General features: G+C 48.1%; 1 protein-coding gene and 1 non-coding gene across 2 annotated transcripts in view; one reads left to right on the plus strand and one right to left on the minus strand.

Moving 5' to 3' along the window:
* Nucleotides 1–6207, plus strand: part of HOGA1 (4-hydroxy-2-oxoglutarate aldolase 1) — a gene marked incomplete at its 5' end in the record, with an annotated part of 68808 nt that extends 62601 nt beyond the window's left edge. Inside the window, 1 exon segment of the mRNA XM_073595098.1 lies at nt 5884–6207. Coding sequence (XP_073451199.1) covers nt 5884–6033 — 150 coding nt within the window.
* Nucleotides 6208–21450: 15243 nt separating this feature from the next.
* TRNAR-UCU (transfer RNA arginine (anticodon UCU)) lies at nt 21451–21522 on the minus strand. The gene has a single exon. It is a non-coding gene; the product is annotated as a tRNA-Arg (tRNA).
* Between the last annotated feature and the right edge of the window lie 505 nt (nt 21523–22027).

Below are 22027 nucleotides of genomic sequence, written 5' to 3' on the forward strand. Positions count from 1 at the left end.
GAAGCAAAATAGGTTTGATGCGGGGAAAAGACGGACATTGGGGGTTGATTTACTAAAACTGGAGGTTGCGAAATCGGGTGCAGCTGTGTATGGTAGCCAATCAGCTTTCTAACATCAGCTTGTTCAATAAAGCTTTGACAAAAAAAAAAACAAAAAAACCTGGGAGCTGATTGGTTTTCGATGCAGAACTGCAACACATTTTGCACTCTCCAGAACTTGGTCCCATGTTCCACCATACATGGTGTAGTGGAGCACAGGACCAAGTTCTGGGCTCTGGGAATGGATATGGCTTTGAGAAAATGGTCACCACTGGGTTCAATATAATATTCATTAGGGGGGTGTATTGCTTTACAGGAGAGTTTATGGACCAGTTCATAGTTTACTGACTTCAAAGAGTCTGCTAACATTGGTTTTGGGGTAAAAAAAACCCCCATCTGGTGCATTTTAATGTCTGAGCATGAATGTGCTATTAGTTTTGGGGCATGTATGATAACATACGCTCACCGGCCACTTTATTACATCCCCCTTGCTAGTAGCGGGTTGGACCTCCTTTATTAGGTCCTCCTTGCTAGTAGCGGGTTGGACCTCCTTTATTAGGTCCTCCTTGCTAGTAGCGGGTTGGACCCCCTTTATTAGGTCCTCCTTGCTAGTAGCGGGTTGGACCCCCTTTATTAGGTCCCCCTTGTTAGTAGCGGGTTGGACCGCCTTTATTACATCCCCCTTGCTAGTAGCGGGTTGGACCCCCTTTATTAGGTCCTCCTTGCTAGTAGCGGGTTGGACCCCCTTTATTAGGTCCTCCTTGCTAGTAGCGGGTTGGATCCCCTTTATTAGGTCCTTTTTGCTAGTATCGGATTGGACCCCCTTTATTAGGTCCTCCTTGCTAGTAGCGGATTGGACCGCCTTTATTAGGTCCCCCTTGCTAGTAGCGGGTTGGACCCCCTTTGTTAGATCCATCTTGCTAGTAGCGGGTTGGACCCCCTTTATTAGGTCCCCCTTGCTAGTAGCGGGTTCCCCAGCATGTGCCATTGGCAATACATCTTCCTAGTGGTTGACCTCATGAAGTTCATATCTCAGGTTATCAGATCTCCTTACACTATTGCCAGGGACATTCCCCAACAGCAGGCAGAAGCAATCAATAACACTGAGATCCAGGAGAAACTGAGGAAAGCAGATCTATCAACAGAGCTCAGGCTGACGACAGTCCAGCAGCACTAAATTTATGGCGGAGGACACTACAGCATAGAGCAGGGTCCCTACAAAAAGCTTATTTTTTTTTATTTTTTTACTCATTTTATTTTTATGAAATTTTCATGGACAGAGAAAAAAGGTACAAAAATAGAAAAAAGGTAAAAGATAAAAGGGGAGAAAAGAAAAGTCATTTAGTATCCATATTTCCTCTTCCTTAAACAATACTTTCAGACAAGTACTTGCCGATTATTTTGCGGTGCGATTTGCATCAATACAAAAAAAAATGGCAGCAAATCGCCCTGCAAAGTATTGCATTTCAACAAAATGAATTGCGGTTCCTGTCCTATTCACATGCCATCTCTCCCTCTCTCCCCCACCCCCCCGCTCCTGTGTGTGTATAGAAAGGGAAAAGCGCCATCTAGTGGGCAGTTTATTAAAGTTGTTAGAACTCACATTAAGGCCTCATGCTGACGGACGTTTTAAAAAAGCTAGTACAGATGCCAGGAAAAAAGCTGCGTTAAAAAACGCGATTTTATCCGCGTTTTGCATTTAATTCAATGCGCGTTTAGCCGCGCTGGCTTTCAGCGCGTTTCTCTGTCTCTGTTCAAAATCAATGGTTCTCTATGGGAGCCCATTGACTTGAATAGAAGTTGCACCAGAAGTCGGATCAAGATGATCCGACTTACGGTGCGACTTGTGTGCTGAGAATTTTGAAGGGGGAACCCCGCGAAAATTAAAAAAAAAAAATTTGCATGAGCAAGCCCCCCCCCCGGGACGATACCAGACCCATCGGTCTGGTATGGATCTTAAGGGGAAGCCCCACGCCAAAAGAAATGGTGTGGGGGTCCCCCCAAGATCCATACCAGAGCCTTATCCGAGCTCGCAGCCAATCGGGTCAGGAAAGGGGGTGGGGACGAGCGCCCCCCCCCCCCAGAACTGTACCAGGCCGCGTGCCCTCAACATGGGGGTGGGTGCTTTGGGGCACCCCCCCACTCCAAAGCACCTTGTCCCCATGTTGATGAGGACAAGGGCCCCTTCCCAACAACCCTGGCCGTTGGTTGTTGGGTTCTACGGGCAGGGGGCTTATCGGAATCTGGGAGCCCCCTTTAATAAGGGGGCCCCCAGATCCCGGCCCCCCCCCACACTATGTGAATGAGTATAGTGTACATCGTACCCCTACCCATTCACCTGGAATAAAAAGTGTAAAAAATAAAACACACTAGATAGGTAATAGTAGTAATTTATTAGGCAGCTCCGGGGGTCTCTTCCGACTTCGGGGGTCACAAGGTTTAGGAGTGTGTCTATGGGAATGTTTGACCATTCTTCCAGGTCAGGCACTGATGTTGGATGAGAAGGCCTGGCTCGCAGTCTCCTCTCGAATTCATCCCAAAGGTGTTTTATGGGGTTGAGGTCAGGACTCTGTGCAGGCCAGTCAAGTTCCTCCACCCCAAACTCGCTCATCCATGTCTTTATGGACCTTGCTTTGTGCACTGGTGCGCAGTCATGTTGGAACAGGAAGGGGCCGTCCCCAAACTGTTCCCACAAAGATGGGAGAATGAAATTGTCCAAAATGTCTTGGTATGCTGACGCCTTAAGAGTTCCCTTCACTGGAACTAAGGGGGCCAAACCAACCCCTGAAAAACAACCCCCACACTATAATCCCCCCCTCCACCAAATGGTTCGGACCAGTGCACAAAGCAAGGTCCATAAAGACATGGATGAGGGAGTTTGGGGTGGAGGGAAGTGACTGGCCTGCACAGAGTCCTGACCTCAACCCCGATAGAACACCTTTGGGATGAATTAGATGTCCGTCAGCACCCGCTGATCGTTCGGTACACGGGCGGAACAAGGATCTGTCAGTAGGGAAGGTATGGATCCTGTGTGCCTGCAAAGCAGTGACACAGATCTGTGCCTTCCCCTAGTAAAAGCACCTCCCCCCACACTACACTGAAACACTGGCTAGGCACACATTGCCCCTGATATTAACCCCTTCTCAGCCAGTGTCAGTACAGTGACAGTGCATATATTTAGCACTGATCACTGTATTAGTGTCAGTTAGTGTCCGATTGTCTGCCGCAATATCGCAGTGCTGCAATAAGTTGCTGATCGCCGCCATTACTAGTAATAAATAAATAAAAATCCTGTAAATCTATCCTATAGTTTGTAGACGCTATAAATTTTCAATCAATATACGCTAATTGGGGTATTTTTTTAAAAAATTTTTACCAAAAATATGTAGCAGAATACATATTGGCCTAAATTGACGAAGAAAAATACCACCAACAGATAAAAGAAAGCTTTATTTCTGGGGGGGACATAAATTTTATTTGGGTACAGCGTCGCACAACCGCACAATTTCAGTTTTTTTTGTTTTTTTGTTTTTTATTAAGAGAGTGTTTTGTGCCCAGAAAGTCCACGGACTGCGATCCAAAATAAATCCTTTCTGGCTGATAAGTAACTAGGAGGACATGGCACTTGGTGTTTGGGTGAAACTAGCGAGTGTCCACACTGCCACCCAGTGGTCTCTCTCTATAACTGCACCCGGATACATAGAATTACAGCTTTGGAGGAAGTTTCTTGTATACAGGAGCATCTCAAAAAATTAGAATATCATCAAAAAGTTAATTTATTTCAGTAATTCAATTCAAAAAGTGAAACTCCTATATTTTATATAGATGTGTTACACACAGAATAATATATTTCACGCATTTCTTTCTTTTAATTTTGATGATTATGGCGAGTGACAACCCAAAATTCTGTATCTCAGAAAATGAGAATATTACAGAAGACCAATATAAAAAATAAAAAAAAAAGGATTATTAATAGAGAAATGTTGTCTTAGTGAGAAGTCTGTCCATGTACAGTATAGGATACACTCAATACTTGGTTGGGGCTCCTTTGGCATGAATTCCGGCATCAATGGGGCGTGGCATGGAGGAGATCAGCCTGTGGCACAGCTGAGGTGTTATGGAAGGTCAGGTTGCTTTGATAGCGGCCTTCAGCTCGTCTGCATTGTTGGGTCTGGTGTCTCTCATCTTCCACAGATTCTCTATGGGATTTAGGTCAGGCGAGTTTGCTGGCCAATCAAGTGCAGTGATCCCATGATCATGTGACCAGGTATTGGTAGTTTTGGCAGTGTGGGAGGTCCTTCTGGAAAACAAAACCAGCATCTCCATAAAGCTGGTCAGTAGAGGGAAGCATGAAGAGCTCTAGAATTTCCTGGTAGAGGGCTGAGCTGACTTTGGATGATTTGGGGGGTCATGTCATCTCCTGGTGTTGGTCCTCCTGTGTTATATAAAGTCCAAAGTCAGCGCCTCTCTCTAGCAGGACATTCTAGAGCTCTTCATGCTTCCCTCTGCTGACCAGCTTTATGGAGATGATGATTTCATTTTCCAGCAGGACTTGGCACCTCCCACACTGCCAAAACTACCAATACCTGGTCACATGATCAGGGGATCATTGCGCTTGATTGGCCAACAAACTGGCCTGACCTAAATCCCATAGAAAATCTGTGGGGGATTGTCAAGAGGAAGATGAGAGACACCAGACCCAACAATGCAGACGAGCTGAAGGCCGCTATCATAGCAACCTGGACTTCCATAACACCTCAGCAGTGCCACAGGCTGATCCCCTCCATGCCACGCCGCATTGATGCCGGAATTCATGCAAAATATTGAGTGTATCCTATACTGTACATGGACAGACTTCTCACAAAGACAACATTTCTCTATTAATAATCCTTTTTTCTATTGTATGTTTGGGGTGAACGTGGAATCACAAATACTCCTACAGAGGCACCATCCCTAGAAGATATGCAACTATGTTACAAAGAAAAAGTGTAGAATAGGATGGGACTTCAATTGGGCCTCAGAGGAGTGTAAACAAAATAGAATACAATACTATGAGTATAGAAAAATACACATTTTATTTATCTGCCCTTAAGGCAGTACCTTCTAAAAGTAAAAATCAAGTTAAGATAAATTATTCAAATTTTCTGAGATACAGAATTTTGGGGTGTCACTGGCTGTTAATCCTCAAAATGAAAAGAAAGAAGTGCTTGAAATCTATCACTCTGTGTGTAACTAATCTATATAAAATATAGGAGTTTCACTTTTTGAATTGAATTACAGTGGAACCTCGGATTATGAGCATAATCCGTTCCAGGAGAATGCTCGTAATCCAAAGTACTCGCATATCAAAGCGAGTTTCCCCCATAGAAGTCAATGGAAACAAAAATAATTTGTTCCGCATTGACTTCAATGGGCTGCAATATCGCATGATGCGGGCGGGGGGGGGGCGCCGGAGAGCCTCAGAAACAGCCGGAAAGGCCCGAGGACACTTCGGCCGACCTCGGCAAACCTTGGGAACGTAGTATTTCCAAGCATTTCCGAACGGCTACGATCGGCGTTGATCGGCTCTGGCGCCCCCCCCCCACCTCAGGCCAAACGCGGTACTGCACTCCGCTTTGGCCTGAATCCTCCTCCTTTTGCCAGACAAAACTCACAAACCGAGTTAGGGTTTTTCAAAATACAGTGGTCGTATTACGAAACGCTCGTTTACCGCGTTACTCGCAATCCAAAGTTCCACTGTACTGAAATAAATGAACTTTTTGATGATATTCTAATTTTAGGAGATGCTCCTGTATATTTTGATGGAATCTCCTATCTCTGGTGAATTCTCTTCTCTTTGTTTCAGGTGACCCGCAGGTTCGGCATCCCAGGCCTGAAGCGGGCGATGGATTGGTTTGGGTATCATGGAGGACATTGCCGCTCCCCTCTTCTCCCGCTCACAGATCAGGAGCAGAAGGACTTACGGACGGTGTTTACGGACAATGGCTGGCTTTGATCCGGGAAGAAGGTCGAAACGGGATCTCCTTCCTTCCACTTCTTCCTGAATGTTTCATTTTTCTATGTAGCGGGGTGAAAACCCCGAGAAGGAAATATACACAACATAAAATAAATCCTTCACATGGAACAAATGTGTTTTCATTAAAGAAAAGATAAATGTGATCTCATACAAGGCTGACTTCTCTGTCCCCTCATTTCCCCCTACTGGGGCGCCATCCGCAGGGCTGCTACAAAATGATTCGTTTCGGGTGGAACAGTAAGGGGGGGGGGGGGCTCTGATGGAACCCTGATATTAGGGAAGACTCTGATCAGGATTGTGGTGTAGGGTGGGATTCTGAAGGGGACTCAGACATAAGAGGGGACTCTGAAGGGGACTCCGATGTACACAAGAACTCCTATACATCTGAGTTCTTGTACACATCTAAGTCCGCTTCAGAGTCCTTCTATACATCTGAGTCCCTTTAAAAGGACTCTGAAGGGGACTCAGACATAAGGAAGGACTCTGAAGGGTATACAAGGACTCCCCTGGTATGAAATATAAAAACCTAAAGCTGCAGTCACATGACCACCATCCTCTCCTCTTCTGGTTATTTCCCTGGGTCCTCTCTCAGGTGTCCTTATCACTGCCTGTGGTCACATGACCCTCCTCCCCTTTTCTGTTCACTTCCTGGGGTCCTCTCTCAGGTGTCCTTATCACTGCCTGTGGTCACATGACCATCCTCTCCTCTTCTGTTTACTTCCTGGGGTCCTCTTTCAGGTGTCCTCATCACTGCCTGTGGTCACATGACCATCCTCTCCTCTGCTGGTTACTTCATGAATCAGAGCAGGAAATGAGCGGTGACTGGGATGGAGGAGAGGAGGAGTCGGGATGGAGGAGAGGAGGAGGAGTCGGGGTGGAGGAGAGGAGGAGGAGTCGGGTGGAGGAGAGGAGGAGGAGTCGGGGTGGAGGAGAGGAGGAGTCGGGGGGGGAGGGGGGCTCTCTGATTACATTTAATTGTCTCCTGGAGTTCAGAATGAAAGCAGAACTGACCCCTCTTCTCCTTTACAAGGAAGCCGCCATCTTAGGCTCTGTCTGACCTGCGGTTGCCATGGTGATACACATGTGATGACCCTGGACATTGACTGGCAGTTCAGTTGAGAGCACAGTGACAGTTGTACCGGCGGCCTTGTGACTGTTCTGGGGACTCGGATCCATCGCTGGGCGGAGCTCCTCTGAAGAAGTTCCGACCACATCCTTGAGGATGACCCCCCCCCCCCGCCCCTGGAGAGGTGCAAACCGTCCTCTCTCTGACCCCGCGCAAGATGAACTCACGGGGCCCCGGATACGGGTGTATTTAGGGGGGTTGTTTGGGAAATCTGTATCTGAAGCGTCCCTCCCCCCGAGAAATACCCCTCCTGAGAAATACCTCCCCCTGAAAAATAACTCCCCTCGAGAAATACCTCCTTTATTAGGTCCTCCTTGCTAGTAGCGGGTTGGACCGCCTTTATTAGGACCCCCTTTATTAGGTCCTCCTTGCTAGTAGCGGGTTGGACCGCCTTTATTACATCCCCCTTGCTAGTAGCGGGTTGGACCCCCTTTATTAGGTCCCCCTTGCTAGTAGCGGGTTGGACCCCCTTTGTTAGATCCATCTTGCTAGTAGCGGGTTGGACCCCCTTTATTAGGTCCCCCTTGCTAGTAGCGGGTTGGACCCCCTTTGTTAGATCCATCTTGCTAGTAGCGGGTTGGACCCCCTTTATTAGGTCCCCCTTGCTAGTAGCGGGTTCCCCAGCATGTGCCATTGGCAATACATCTTCCTAGTGGTTGACCTCATGAAGTTCATATCTCAGGTTATCAGATCTCCTTACACTATTGCCAGGGACATTCCCCAACAGCAGGCAGAAGCAATCAATAACACTGAGATCCAGGAGAACCTGAGGAAAGCAGATCTATCAACAGAGCTCAGGCTGACGACAGTCCAGCAGCACTAAATTTATGGCGGAGGACACTACAGCGTAGAGCAGGGTCCCTACAAAAAGCTTATTTTTTTTTTATTTTTTTACTCATTTTATTTTTATGAAATTTTCATGGACAGAGAAAAAAGGTACAAAAATAGAAAAAAGGTAAAAGATAAAAGGGGAGAAAAGAAAAGTCATTTAGTATCCATATTTCCTCTTCCTTAAACAATACTTTCAGACAAGTACTTGCCGATTATTTTGCGGTGCGATTTGCATCAATACAAAAAAAAATGGCAGCAAATCGCCCTGCAAAGTATTGCATTTGAACAAAATGAATTGCGGTTCCTGTCCTATTCACATGCCATCTCTCCCTCTCTCCCCCACCCCCCGCTCCTGTGTGTGTATAGAAAGGGAAAAGCGCCATCTAGTGGGCAGTTTATTAAAGTTGTTAGAACTCACATTAAGGCCTCATGCTGACGGACGTTTTAAAAAAGCTAGTACAGATGCCAGGAAAAAAGCTGCGTTAAAAAACGCGATTTTATCCGCGTTTTGCATTTAATTCAATGCGCGTTTAGCCGCGCTGGCTTTAAGCCGCGTTTCTCTGTCTCTGTTCAAAATCAATGGTTCTCTATGGGAGCCCATTGACTTGAATAGAAGTCGCACCAGAAGTCGGATCAAGATGATCCGACTTACAGTGCGACTTGTGTGCTGAGAATTTTGAAGGGGGAACTCCGCGAAAATGTAAAAAAAAAATTTGCATGAGCAAGCTTCCCCCCCCCCCCCCGGGACGATACCAGACCCATCGGTCTGGTATGGATCTTAAGGGGAAGCCCCACGCCAAAAGAAATGGTGTGGGGGTCCCCCCAAGATCCATACCAGAGCCTTATCCGAGCTCGCAGCCAATCGGGTCAGGAAAGGGGGTGGGGACGAGCGAGCGCCCCCCCCCCTCCAGAACTGTACCAGGCCGCGTGCCCTCAACATGGGGGTGGGTGCTTTGGGGCAGGGGGGGCCCTGCGTCCCCCCCACTCCAAAGCACCTTGTCCCCATGTTGATGAGGACAAGGGCCCCTTCCCAACAACCCTGGCCGTTGGTTGTCGGGATCTACAGGCGGGGGGCTTATCGGAATCTGGGAGCCCCCTTTAATAAGGGGGCCCCCAGATCCCAGCCCCCCCCACACTATGTGAATGAGTATAGGGTACATCGTACCCCTACCCATTCACTTGGAATAAAAAGTGTAAAAAATAAAACACACTAGATAGGTAATAGTAGTAATTTATTAGGCAGCTCCAGGGGTCTCTTCCGATGGATGGAACCCTGATATTAGGGAAGACTCTGATCAGGATTGTGGTGTAGGGTGGGATTCTGAAGGGGACTCAGACATAAGAGGGGACTCTGAAGGGGACTCCGATGTACACAAGAACTCCTATACATCTGAGTTCTTGTACACATCTAAGTCCGCTTCAGAGTCCTTCTATACATCTGAGTCCCTTTAAAAGGACTCTGAAGGGGACTCAGACATAAGGAAGGACTCTGAAGGGTATACAAGGACTCCCCTGGTATGAAATATAAAAACCTAAAGCTGCAGTCACATGACCACCATCCTCTCCTCTTCTGGTTATTTCCCTGGGTCCTCTCTCAGGTGTCCTTATCACTGCCTGTGGTCACATGACCCTCCTCCCCTTTTCTGTTCACTTCCTGGGGTCCTCTCTCAGGTGTCCTTATCACTGCCTGTGGTCACATGACCATCCTCTCCTCTTCTGTTTACTTCCTGGGGTCCTCTTTCAGGTGTCCTCATCACTGCCTGTGGTCACATGACCATCCTCTCCTCTGCTGGTTACTTCATGAATCAGAGCAGGAAATGAGCGGTGACTGGGATGGAGGAGAGGAGGAGGAGTCGGGATGGAGGAGAGGAGGAGGAGTCGGGGTGGAGGAGAGGAGGAGGAGTCAGGGTGGAGGAGAGGAGGAGTCGGGGGGGGGAGGGGGGCTCTCTGATTACATTTAATTGTCTCCTGGAGTTCAGAATGAAAGCAGAACTGACCCCTCTTCTCCTTTACAAGGAAGCCGCCATCTTAGGCTCTGTCTGACCTGCGGTTGCCATGGTGATACACATGTGATGACCCTGGACATTGACTGGCAGTTCAGTTGAGAGCACAGTGACAGTTGTACCGGCGGCCTTGTGACTGTTCTGGGGACTCGGATCCATCGCTGGGCGGAGCTCCTCTGAAGAAGTTCCGACCACATCCTTGAGGATGACCCCCCCCCCCCCCGCCCCTGGAGAGGTGCAAACCGTCCTCTCTCTGACCCCGCGCAAGATGAACTCACGGGGCCCCGGATACGGGTGTATTTAGGGGGGTTGTTTGGGAAATCTGTATCTGAAGCGTCCCTCCCCCCGAGAAATACCCCTCCTGAGAAATACCTCCCCCTGAAAAATAACTCCCCTCGAGAAATACCTCCTTTATTAGGTCCTCCTTTATTAGGTCCTCCTTGCTAGTAGCGGGTTGGACCGCCTTTATTACATCCCCCTTGCTAGTAGCGGGTTGGACCCCCTTTATTAGGTCCCCCTTGCTAGTAGCGGGTTGGACCCCCTTTGTTAGATCCATCTTGCTAGTAGCGGGTTGGACCCCCTTTATTAGGTCCCCCTTGCTAGTAGCGGGTTGGACCCCCTTTATTAGGTCCCCCTTGCTAGTAGCGGGTTGGACCCCCTTTGTTAGATCCATCTTGCTAGTAGCGGGTTGGACCCCCTTTATTAGGTCCCCCTTGCTAGTAGCGGGTTCCCCAGCATGTGCCATTGGCAATACATCTTCCTAGTGGTTGACCTCATGAAGTTCATATCTCAGGTTATCAGATCTCCTTACACTATTGCCAGGGACATTCCTCAACAGCAGGCAGAAGCAATCAATAACACTGAGATCCAAGAGAACCTGAGGAAAGCAGATCTATCAACAGAGCTCAGGCTGACGACAGTCCAGCAGCACTAAATTTATGGCGGAGGACACTACAGCATAGAGCAGGGTCCCTACAAAAAGCTTATTTTTTTTTTATTTTTTTACTCATTTTATTTTTATGAAATTTTCATGGACAGAGAAAAAAGGTACAAAAATAGAAAAAAGGTAAAAGATAAAAGGGGAGAAAAGAAAAGTCATTTAGTATCCATATTTCCTCTTCCTTAAACAATACTTTCAGACAAGTACTTGCCGATTATTTTGCGGTGCGATTTGCATCAATACAAAAAAAAATGGCAGCAAATCGCCCTGCAAAGTATTGCATTTGAACAAAATGAATTGCGGTTCCTGTCCTATTCACATGCCATCTCTCCCTCTCTCCCCCACCCCCCGCTCCTGTGTGTGTATAGAAAGGGAAAAGCGCCATCTAGTGGGCAGTTTATTAAAGTTGTTAGAACTCACATTAAGGCCTCATGCTGACGGACGTTTTAAAAAAGCTAGTACAGATGCCAGGAAAAAAGCTGCGTTAAAAAACGCGATTTTATCCGCGTTTTGCATTTAATTCAATGCGCGTTTAGCCGCGCTGGCTTTAAGCCGCGTTTCTCTGTCTCTGTTCAAAATCAATGGTTCTCTATGGGAGCCCATTGACTTGAATAGAAGTTGCACCAGAAGTCGGATCAAGATGATCCGACTTACGGTGCGACTTGTGTGCTGAGAATTTTGAAGGGGGAACTCCGCGAAAATGTAAAAAAAAAATTTGCATGAGCAAGCTTCCCCCCCCCCCCCCCGGGACGATACCAGACCCATCGGTCTGGTATGGATCTTAAGGGGAAGCCCCACGCCAAAAGAAATGGTGTGGGGGTCCCCCCAAGATCCATACCAGAGCCTTATCCGAGCTCGCAGCCAATCGGGTCAGGAAAGGGGGTGGGGACGAGCGAGCGCCCCCCCCCTCCAGAACTGTACCAGGCCGCGTGCCCTCAACATGGGGGTGGGTGCTTTGGGGCAGGGGGGGCCCTGCGTCCCCCCCACTCCAAAGCACCTTGTCCCCATGTTGATGAGGACAAGGGCCCCTTCCCAACAACCCTGGCCGTTGGTTGTCGGGGTCTACAGGCGGGGGGCTTATCGGAATCTGGGAGCCCCCTTTAATAAGGGGGCCCCCAGATCCCGGCCCCCCCCACACTATGTGAATGAGTATAGGGTACATCGTACCCCTACCCATTCACTTGGAATAAAAAGTGTAAAAAATAAAACACACTAGATAGGTAATAGTAGTAATTTATTAGGCAGCTCCAGGGGTCTCTTCCGACTTCGGGGGTCACAAGGTTTAGGAGTGTGTCTATGGGAATGTTTGACCATTCTTCCAGGTCAGGCACTGATGTTGGATGAGAAGGCCTGGCTCGCAGTCTCCTCTCGAATTCATCCCAAAGGTGTTTTATGGGGTTGAGGTCAGGACTCTGTGCAGGCCAGTCAAGTTCCTCCACCCCAAACTCGCTCATCCATGTCTTTATGGACCATGCTTTGTGCACTGGTGCGCAGTCATGTTGGAACAGGAAGGGGGCCGCCCCCAAACTGTTCCCACAAAGATGGGAGAATGAAATTGTCCAAAATGTCTTGGTATGCTGACGCCTTAAGAGTTCCCTTCACTGGAACTAAGGGGGCCAAACCAACCCCTGAAAAACAACCCCCACACTATAATCCCCCCCTCCACCAAATGGTTCGGACCAGTGCACAAAGCAAGGTCCATAAAGACATGGATGAGGGAGTTTGGGGTGGAGGGACGTGACTGGCCTGCACAGAGTCCTGACCTCAACCCCGATAGAACACCTTTGGGATGAATTAGATGTCCGTCAGCACCCGCTGATCGTTCGGTACACGGGCGGAACAAGGATCTGTCAGTAGGGAAGGTATGGATCCTGTGTGCCTGCAAAGCAGTGACACAGATCTGTGCCTTCCCCTAGTAAAAGCACCTCCCCCCACACTACACTGAAACACTGGCTAGGCACACATTGCCCCTGATATTAACCCCTTCTCAGCCAGTGTCAGTACAGTGACAGTGCATATATTTAGCACTGATCACTGTATTAGTGTCAGCTAGTGTCCGATTGTCAGCCGCAATATCGCAGTGCTGCAATAAGTCGCTGATCGCCGCCATTACTAGTAATAAATAAATAAAAATCCTGTAAATCTATCCTATAGTTTGTAGACGCTATAAATTTTCAATCAATATACGCTAATTGGGGTATTTTTTTTAAAATTTTTTACCAAAAATATGTAGCAGAATACATATTGGCCTAAATTGACGAAGAAAAATACCACCAACAGATAAAAGAAAGCTCTATTTCTGGGGGGGACATACATTTTATTTGGGTACAGCGTCGCACAACCGCACAATTTCAGTTTTTTTTGTTTTTTTGTTTTTTATTAAGAGAGTGTTTTGTGCCCAGAAAGTCCACGGACTGCGATCCAAAATAAATCCTTTCTGGCTGATAAGTAACTAGGACATGGCACTTGGTGTTTGGGTGAAACCAGCGAGTGTCCACACTGCCACCCAGTGGTCTCTCTCTATAACTGCACCCGGATACATAGAATTACAGCTTTGGAGGAAGTTTCTTGTATACAGGAGCATCTCAAAAAATTAGAATATCATCAAAAAGTTAATTTATTTCAGTAATTCAATTCAAAAAGTGAAACTCCTATATTTTATATAGATGTGTTACACACAGAATAATATATTTCACGCATTTCTTTCTTTTAATTTTGATGATTATGGCGAGTGACAACCCAAAATTCTGTATCTCAGAAAATGAGAATATTACAGAAGACCAATATAAAAAATTTAAAAAAAAAAGGATTATTAATAGAGAAATGTTGTCTTAGTGAGAAGTCTGTCCATGTACAGTATAGGATACACTCAATACTTGGTTGGGGCTCCTTTGGCATGAATTCCGGCATCAGTGCGGCGTGGCATGGAGGAGATCAGCCTGTGGCACAGCTGAGGTGTTATGGAAGCCCAGGTTGCTTTGATAGCGGCCTTCAGCTTGTCTGCATTGTTGGGTCTGGTGTCTCTCATCTTCCACAGATTCTCTATGGGATTTAGGTCAGGCGAGTTTGCTGGCCAATCAAGTGCAGTGATCCCATGATCATGTGACCAGGTATTGGTAGTTTTGGCAGTGTGGGAGGTCCTTCTGGAAAACAAAACCAGCATCTCCATAAAGCTGGTCAGTAGAGGGAAGCATGAAGAGCTCTAGAATTTCCTGGTAGAGGGCTGAGCTGACTTTGGATGATTTGGGGGGTCATGTCATCTGCTGGTGTTGGTCCTCCTGTGTTATATAAAGTCCAAAGTCAGCGCCTCTCTCTAGCAGGACATTCTAGAGCTCTTCATGCTTCCCTCTGCTGACCAGCTTTATGGAGATGATGATTTCATTTTCCAGCAGGACTTGGCACCTCCCACACTGCCAAAACTACCAATACCTGGTCACATGATCAGGGGATCATTGCGCTTGATTGGCCAACAAACTGGCCTGACCTAAATCCCATAGAAAATCTGTGGGGGATTGTCAAGAGGAAGATGAGAGACACCAGACCCAACAATGCAGACGAGCTGAAGGCCGCTATCATAGCAACCTGGACTTCCATAACACCTCAGCAATGCCACAGGCTGATCTCCTCCATGCCACGCCGCATTGATGCCGGAATTCATGCAAAATATTGAGTGTATCCTATACTGTACATGGACAGACTTCTCACTAAGACAACATTTCTGTATTAATAATCCTTTTTTCTATTGTATGTTTGGGGTGAACGTGGAATCACAAATACTCCTACAGAGGCACCATCCCTAGAAGATATGCAACTATGTTACAAAGAAAAAGTGTAGAATAGGATGGGACTTCAATTGGGCCTCAGAGGAGTGTAAACAAAATAGAATACAATACTATGAGTATAGAAAAATAGACACATTTTATTTATCTGCCCTCAAGGCAGTACCTTCTAAAAGTAAAAATCAAGTTAAGATAAATTATTCAAATTTTCTGAGATACAGAATTTTGGGGTGTCACTGGCTGTTAATCCTCAAAATGAAAAGAAAGAAGTGCTTGAAATCTATCACTCTGTGTGTAACTAATCTATATAAAATATAGGAGTTTCACTTTTTTAATTGAATTACAGTGGAACCTCGGATTATGAGCATAATCCGTTCCAGGAGAATGCTCGTAATCCAAAGTACTCGCATATCAAAGCGAGTTTCCCCCATAGAAGTCAATGGAAACAAAAATAATTTGTTCCGCATTGACTTCAATGGGCTGCAATATCGCATGATGCGGGCGGGGGGGGGGGGGGGGGGCCGGCGCCGGAGAGCCTCAGAAACAGCCGGAAAGGCCCGAGGACACTTCGGCCGACCACGGCAAACCTTGGGAAAGTAGTATTTCCAAGCATTTCCGAACGGCTACGATCGGCGTCGATCGGCTCTGGCGCCCCCCCCCCCACCTCAGGCCAAACGCGGTACTGCACTCCGCTTTGGCCTGAATCCTCCTCCTTTTGCCAGACAAAACTCACAAACCGAGTTAGGGTTTTTCAAAATACAGTGGTCGTATTACGAAACGCTCGTTTACCGCGTTACTCGCAATCCAAAGTTCCACTGTACTGAAATAAATGAACTTTTTGATGATATTCTAATTTTAGGAGATGCTCCTGTATATTTTGATGGAATCTCCTATCTCTGGTGAATTCTCTTCTCTTTGTTTCAGGTGACCCGCAGGTTCGGCATCCCAGGCCTGAAGCGGGCGATGGATTGGTTTGGGTATCATGGAGGACATTGCCGCTCCCCTCTTCTCCCGCTCACAGATCAGGAGCAGAAGGACTTACGGACGGTGTTTACGGACAACGGCTGGCTTTGATCCGGGAAGAAGGTCGAAACGGGATCTCCTTCCTTCCACTTCTTCCTGAATGTTTCATTTTTCTATGTAGCGGGGTGAAAACCCCGAGAAGGAAATATACACAACATAAAATAAATCCTTCACATGGAACAAATGTGTTTTCATTAAAGAAAAGATAAATGTGATCTCATACAAGGCTGGCTTCTCTGTCCCCTCATTTCCCCCTACTGGGGCGCCATCCGCAGGGCTGCTACAAAATGATTCGTTTCGGGTGGAACGGTAAGGGGGGGGGGGGGGGGGGCTCTGATGGGACCCTGATATTAGGGAAGACTCTGATGAGGATTGTGGTGTAGGGTGGGATTCTGAAGGGGACTCAGACATAAGGGAGGACTCTGAAGGGGACTCAGATGTACACAAGAACTCCTATACATCTGAGTCCTTGTACACATCTAAGTCCGCTTCAGAGTCCGTCTGTACATCTGAGTCCCTTTCAAAGGACTCTGAAGGGGACTCAGACATAAGGAAGGACTCTGAAGGGGACTCAGACATAAGGAAGGACTCTGAAGGGTATACAAGGACTCCCCTGGTATGAAATATAAAAACCTAAAGCTGCAGTCACATGACCACCATCCTCTCCTCTTCTGGTTATTTCCCGGGGTCCTCTCTCAGGTGTCCTTATCACTGCCTGTGGTCACATGACCCTCCTCCCCTTTTCTGTTTACTTCCTGGGGTCCTCTCTCAGGTGTCCTTATCACTGCCTGTGGTCACATGACCATCCTCTCCTCTTCTGTTTACTTCCTGGGGTCCTCTTTCAGGTGTCCTCATCACTGCCTGTGGTCACATGACCATCCTCTCCTCTGCTGGTTACTTCATGAATCAGAGCAGGAAATGAGCGGTGACTGGGATGGAGGAGAGGAGGAGGAGTCGGGATGGAGGAGAGGAGGAGTCGGGGTGGAGGAGAGGAGGAGGAGTCGGGGTGGAGGAGAGGAGGAGTCGGGGGGGAGGGGGGCTCTCTGATTACATTTAATTGTCTCCTGGAGTTCAGAATGAAAGCAGAACTGACCCCTCTTCTCCTTTACAAGGAAGCCGCCATCTTAGGCTCTGTCTGACCTGCGGTTGCCATGGTGATACACATGTGATGACCCTGGACATTGACTGGCAGTTCAGTTGAGAGCACAGTGACAGTTGTACCGGCGGCCTTGTGACTGTTCTGGGGACTCGGATCCATCGCTGGGCGGAGCTCCTCTGAAGAAGTTCCGACCACATCCTTGAGGATGACCCCCCCCCCCCGCCCCTGGAGAGGTGCAAACCGTCCTCTCTCTGACCCCGCGCAAGATGAACTCACGGGGCCCCGGATACGGGTGTATTTAGGGGGGTTGTTTGGGAAATCTGTATCTGAAGCGTCCCTCCCCCCGAGAAATACCCCTCCTGAGAAATACCTCCCCCTGAAAAATAACTCCCCTCGAGAAATACCTCCCCCTGAGAAATATCTCCCCCCGATAAATACCCCCCTGAGAAATACCTCCCCCTAAGAAATAACTCCCCCAATAAATACCCCCATGAGAAATACCTCCCCTGAGAATTATCTCCCCATAAGAAATACCCCCCCTCGAGAAATACCTCCCCCTGAGAAATATCTCCCCCCGATAAATACCCCCTGAGAATTATCTCCCCATAAGAAATACCCCTCCCCCTGAGAAATACGTCCCCCTAAGAAATACCTCCCCCCTAAGAAATACCTCCCCCCTAAGAAATAACTCCTCCTGAGAAATACCTCCCCCATGAGAAATACCTCCCTCCTGAAAAATACCTCCCTCCTGAGAAATACCTCCCCCTAAGAAATACCTCCCACCTGAGAAATACCTCCCCCTGAGGCATCCTTCCCCCTGAGAAATACCTCCCACCTGAAAAATACCTGAGCTCAGCAATGCTGCGATAGAGGAGACAGTGGACCACACTGTCACCCGATGATCCTGCCCCTTATGACGTCACCATCCCATCATGCTCCGGGTGGTGATGTCATAAGGGGCGGGATCACCGGGTGACATCACCCCATGCCAATATAAGTTGTGCACCGCCCACACGGCATTACAGCGGGAGAGAGCGTCGTGTCAACATTGGAAGAAGAGACGAGGGAAGAAGACGACGGAGAAGACTGGGCAAGAGCTAGCAAAAGAGTAGAAGAACCCGGCAGAAGACAGCGGGAGAAGAGGCCGGAGAGAGCAGAGAAGTCGGAAGAGACCCCCGAAGTCGGAGCTGCCTAATAATTACTAGCAGAAGATAGCGGAGAAGCCCGGCAGAAGACACCAGACAGCGGGAGAAGAACCGGAGAGCGTGGAGAAGAGGCCGGAGAGCGCGGAGAAGTCGGAAGAGACCCCCGGAGCTGCCTAATAAATTACTTTAAAAACCTGTGTAGTGTGTTTTTTTTATTGACACTTTTTTTCCTCCAGGTGAATGGGTAGGGGTACGATGTACCCCATACTCATTCACATAGGGTGGGGGGCCGGGATCTGGGGGACCCCTTATTAAAGAGAGCTCCAGCATTCCGATAAGCCTCCCACCCGCAGACCCCGACAACCAACGGCCAGGGTTGTCGGGAAGAGGCCCTTGTCCTCATCAACATGGGGACAAGGTGCTTTGGGGTGGGGTGCCACAGGGCTCCCCCCTGCCCCAAAGCACCCACCCCCCCATGTTGAGGGCATGCGGCCTGGTACGGTTCGGGGGGGGGGCGCTCGCTCGTCCCCACCCCTTTTCCTGACTGGCTGGGCTGCGTGCTCGGATAAGGGTCTGGTATGGATTTTGGGGGAACCCCTATGCCGTTTTTTTCGGCGTAGGGGGTTCCCCTTAAAATCCATACCAGACGGAAGTATGCTCTTAGAGGGGGAACCCATGCCGTTTTTTTATTTAAAATTTGGCGTGGAGTACCCCCTCAAGATTCATACCAGACACAGTGCCTGGTATTGTCGGGGATCAAAGTCGGATCCCCGTTCATTGAAGTCGGACGCGTTTCTGACTTCAAGTCGCTGGGGGGAAAGTCGGATCCAAAGTAGAACGACTGGCGTGTCGCACCAGTGTGAACCCGCAGACCCCGACAACCAACGGCCAGTGTGAACCCGCAGACCCCGACAACCAACGACCAGTGTGAACCCGCAGACCCCGACAACCAACGGCCAGTGTGAACCCGCAGACCCCGACAACCAACGGCCAGTGTGAACCCGTAGACCCCGACAACCAACGACCAGTGTGAACCCGCAGACCCCAACAACCAACGGCCAGTGTGAACCCGCAGACCCCGACAACCAACGGCCAGTGTGAATCCGTAGACCCCGACAACCAACGGCCAGTGTGAACCCGCAGACCCCGACAACCAACGGCCAGTGTGATCCCCGCTGACCCCGACAACCAACGACCAGTGTGAACCCGCAGACCCGGACAACCAACGGCCAGTGTGAATCCGTAGACTCCGACAACCAACGGCCAGTGTGAATCCGTAGATCCCGACAACCAACGGCCAGTGTGAACCCGCAGACCCCGACAACCAACGGCCAGTGTGAACCCGCAGACCCCGACAACCAACGGCCAGTGTGAACCCGCAGACCCCCACAACCAACGGCCAGTGTGAACCCGCAGACCCCCACAACCAACGACCAGTGTGAACCCGCACACCCCGACAACCAACGGCCAGCGTGAACCCGCAGACCCCGACAACCAACGGCCAGCGTGAACCCGGCCTATTAGGATATCAATGGAGTGATTGCACAGCTGATAAACAAAGGAAATGAAAGCTGGCCCAGAACCATAAGGCCGTGGTAGGTAAACCAAGTGAGAGGAAAAACGAGTGTGTAGCACCGAAGGCATAAGATAAAGCAGAGAATAGCCGTGTAAAAATAGGTCCTGGACCAGCTTTACTTTCCTTCCTTTATCAGCTGTGCAATCCCTCCATTCATATCCTATTAACCTCTTCAGCCCTGGAAGATTTTACCACCTCTCCGACCAGAGCACTTTTTTTACAATTTGGCACTGCGTCGCTTTAACTGACAATTGCGCGGTCGTGCGGCACTGCACCCAAACAAAATTTGCGTCCTTTTTTTCTCACAAATAGCTAGCGTTTATAAAAATAGGGGATAGATTTATGGCATTTTTATCATTTTTTTTTTTTAATAGTAATGGTGGCGATCTGCGATTTTTATCGGGACTGCGACATTGTGGCGGACAGATCGGACACTTTTGACACATTTTTGGGACCATTGACAATTTTACAGCGACCGGTGCTGTAAAAATGCACTGATTACTGTAAAAATGTCACTGGCAGGGAAGGGGTTAACATTAGGGGGGCGATCAAGGGGTTAAATGTGTTCCCTCTCTGTGTTCTAACTGAAGGGAGGGGATGGGACTTACTAGGGGAAATGACAGATCGCTGTTCATACTTTGTATGAACACACCATCAGTCATTTCTCCCCTGAAAGAACCCGGATCTGGTGTTTACACACACAGATCCCGGTTCTCACTGCGACACGAGCGATCACGGTTGCTCGGCGGTCATCGTGCCCGCCGGTCATCGCAGATCCTCCCAAAAATGCATCTGCTCCTGATGAGTGGTATTATGACCACGAAACGTGTAGAGCTGTCCTACGATGCCGCGTCACAGTAACTACATGCAATATCTGTATTTTATTATAACCAATCATTCTTATCCATGTAGAAATGTTACTGGTACAATTTGGGCCCACATACCCAAGGTCTGTATTTTATTATATTTTATTCTAACTGCTTACGGACCGCCCGCCGCAGGAATACGTCGGCTGTTTGAATAGGAGTACCGTTGTAATAGCAGCAGCTAGCTACCATAACCCCGGTATCCTCTTCTTCAGCGGGCAGTCCGCTACAAGATAGAAGTGGTCATTGTGGGGGATACGCCACAAGATCACTTTTATCGGCGGCGGGAGAGGGCCCCCCCTCCCACCGATCTCCTGTGCTCTCGGCAGTGGCAGAGGCGATCACATCTGTCCCCTGCCTGGGTATGGAGATGCGTGAGGGGAAGATGGCCCCACCCGTCTCCATACCACTGCAGGGCGGAGGCGACGTCAAAACGTCACTTCCCCCTATAGCTCTTAAAGGGCCATTTTTTTTTTTTATTATTAGAATTACATCATTTTTTACATTATGCGATCGTTAGCGCGAGAGGAATAATTTTAGCCCTAGACCTCCTCTGTAACTCAAAACATGCAACCTGTAGAATTTTTTAAACGTCGCCTATGGAGATTTTTAAGGGTAAAAGTTTGTCGCCATTTCACGAGCGGGCGCAACTTTGAAGCGCGACATGTTGGATATCAATTTACTTGGCGTAACATTATCTTTCCCACATACCCAAGGTCCATTATTATGTGTATCATGGTGGAATAATTGTGTACTATCAATTGTTTTGATGATATCTGTCGAGACCTTTTTTATTATATTACATTATATATACCTTCTCTACCAATTTATATGTATATATGCCCTTTGTAATTAAACAATTCTTATACTCATTGGTTCGTTTCATTTAGTAGTGTGCTTCATATAAATCTCTTTACTTTTTCATATATACTCAACACTTAATTTGTATAGCACTTCCCCCCCTGGGGACTCAATACACTTAGAAGGTGAGGCAGATATCTTGGAGAAGGCGTTGGCCGGGAATCAAACCCGGGTCATCTGCTTAGAAAGCAGCTATGCTCACCACTGCACCACCAACGCAAAGTAGCATGTCTTTTGTAGTGTGGGAGGAAACCGGAGTCCCCGGGGGAAACCCACGCAAGCACAGGGAGAACATGCAAACTCCATGCAGATAGTGTCCTGGTTAGGATTTGAACCAAAGACCCCAGTGCTGAAAGGCTAACCCCTAAGCCTCTGTGCTGCCCATATACGGCCTCTGTTCTATAAGGCCCGCCCCCGCTGAGCGGGGTAAGTCAGTGATGTCCAATAGAGAGAGAGAGAGAGAGAAAGAAAGAAAGAAAGAAAGAAAGAAAGAAAGAAAGAAAAGAAAGAAAAGAAAAGAAAGAAAAGAAAGAAAAGAAAGAAAAGAAAGAAAAGAAAGAAAGAAAGAAAGAAAGAAAGAAAGAAAGAAAGAAAGAAAGAAAGAAAGAAAGAAAGAAAGAAAGAGTGACAGACCTAGACTGGGTTAGAACGGCACAGAGCTGTAGTTCTAATCCCGGAACCTTGGATGACCGAACAATCAGATGTTGCGATCTGATGCTATAGC

Source organism: Aquarana catesbeiana, linkage group LG08 (assembly GCF_042186555.1).
Source record: "Aquarana catesbeiana isolate 2022-GZ linkage group LG08, ASM4218655v1, whole genome shotgun sequence".
NCBI classification, from domain to species: domain Eukaryota; kingdom Metazoa; phylum Chordata; class Amphibia; order Anura; family Ranidae; genus Aquarana; species Aquarana catesbeiana.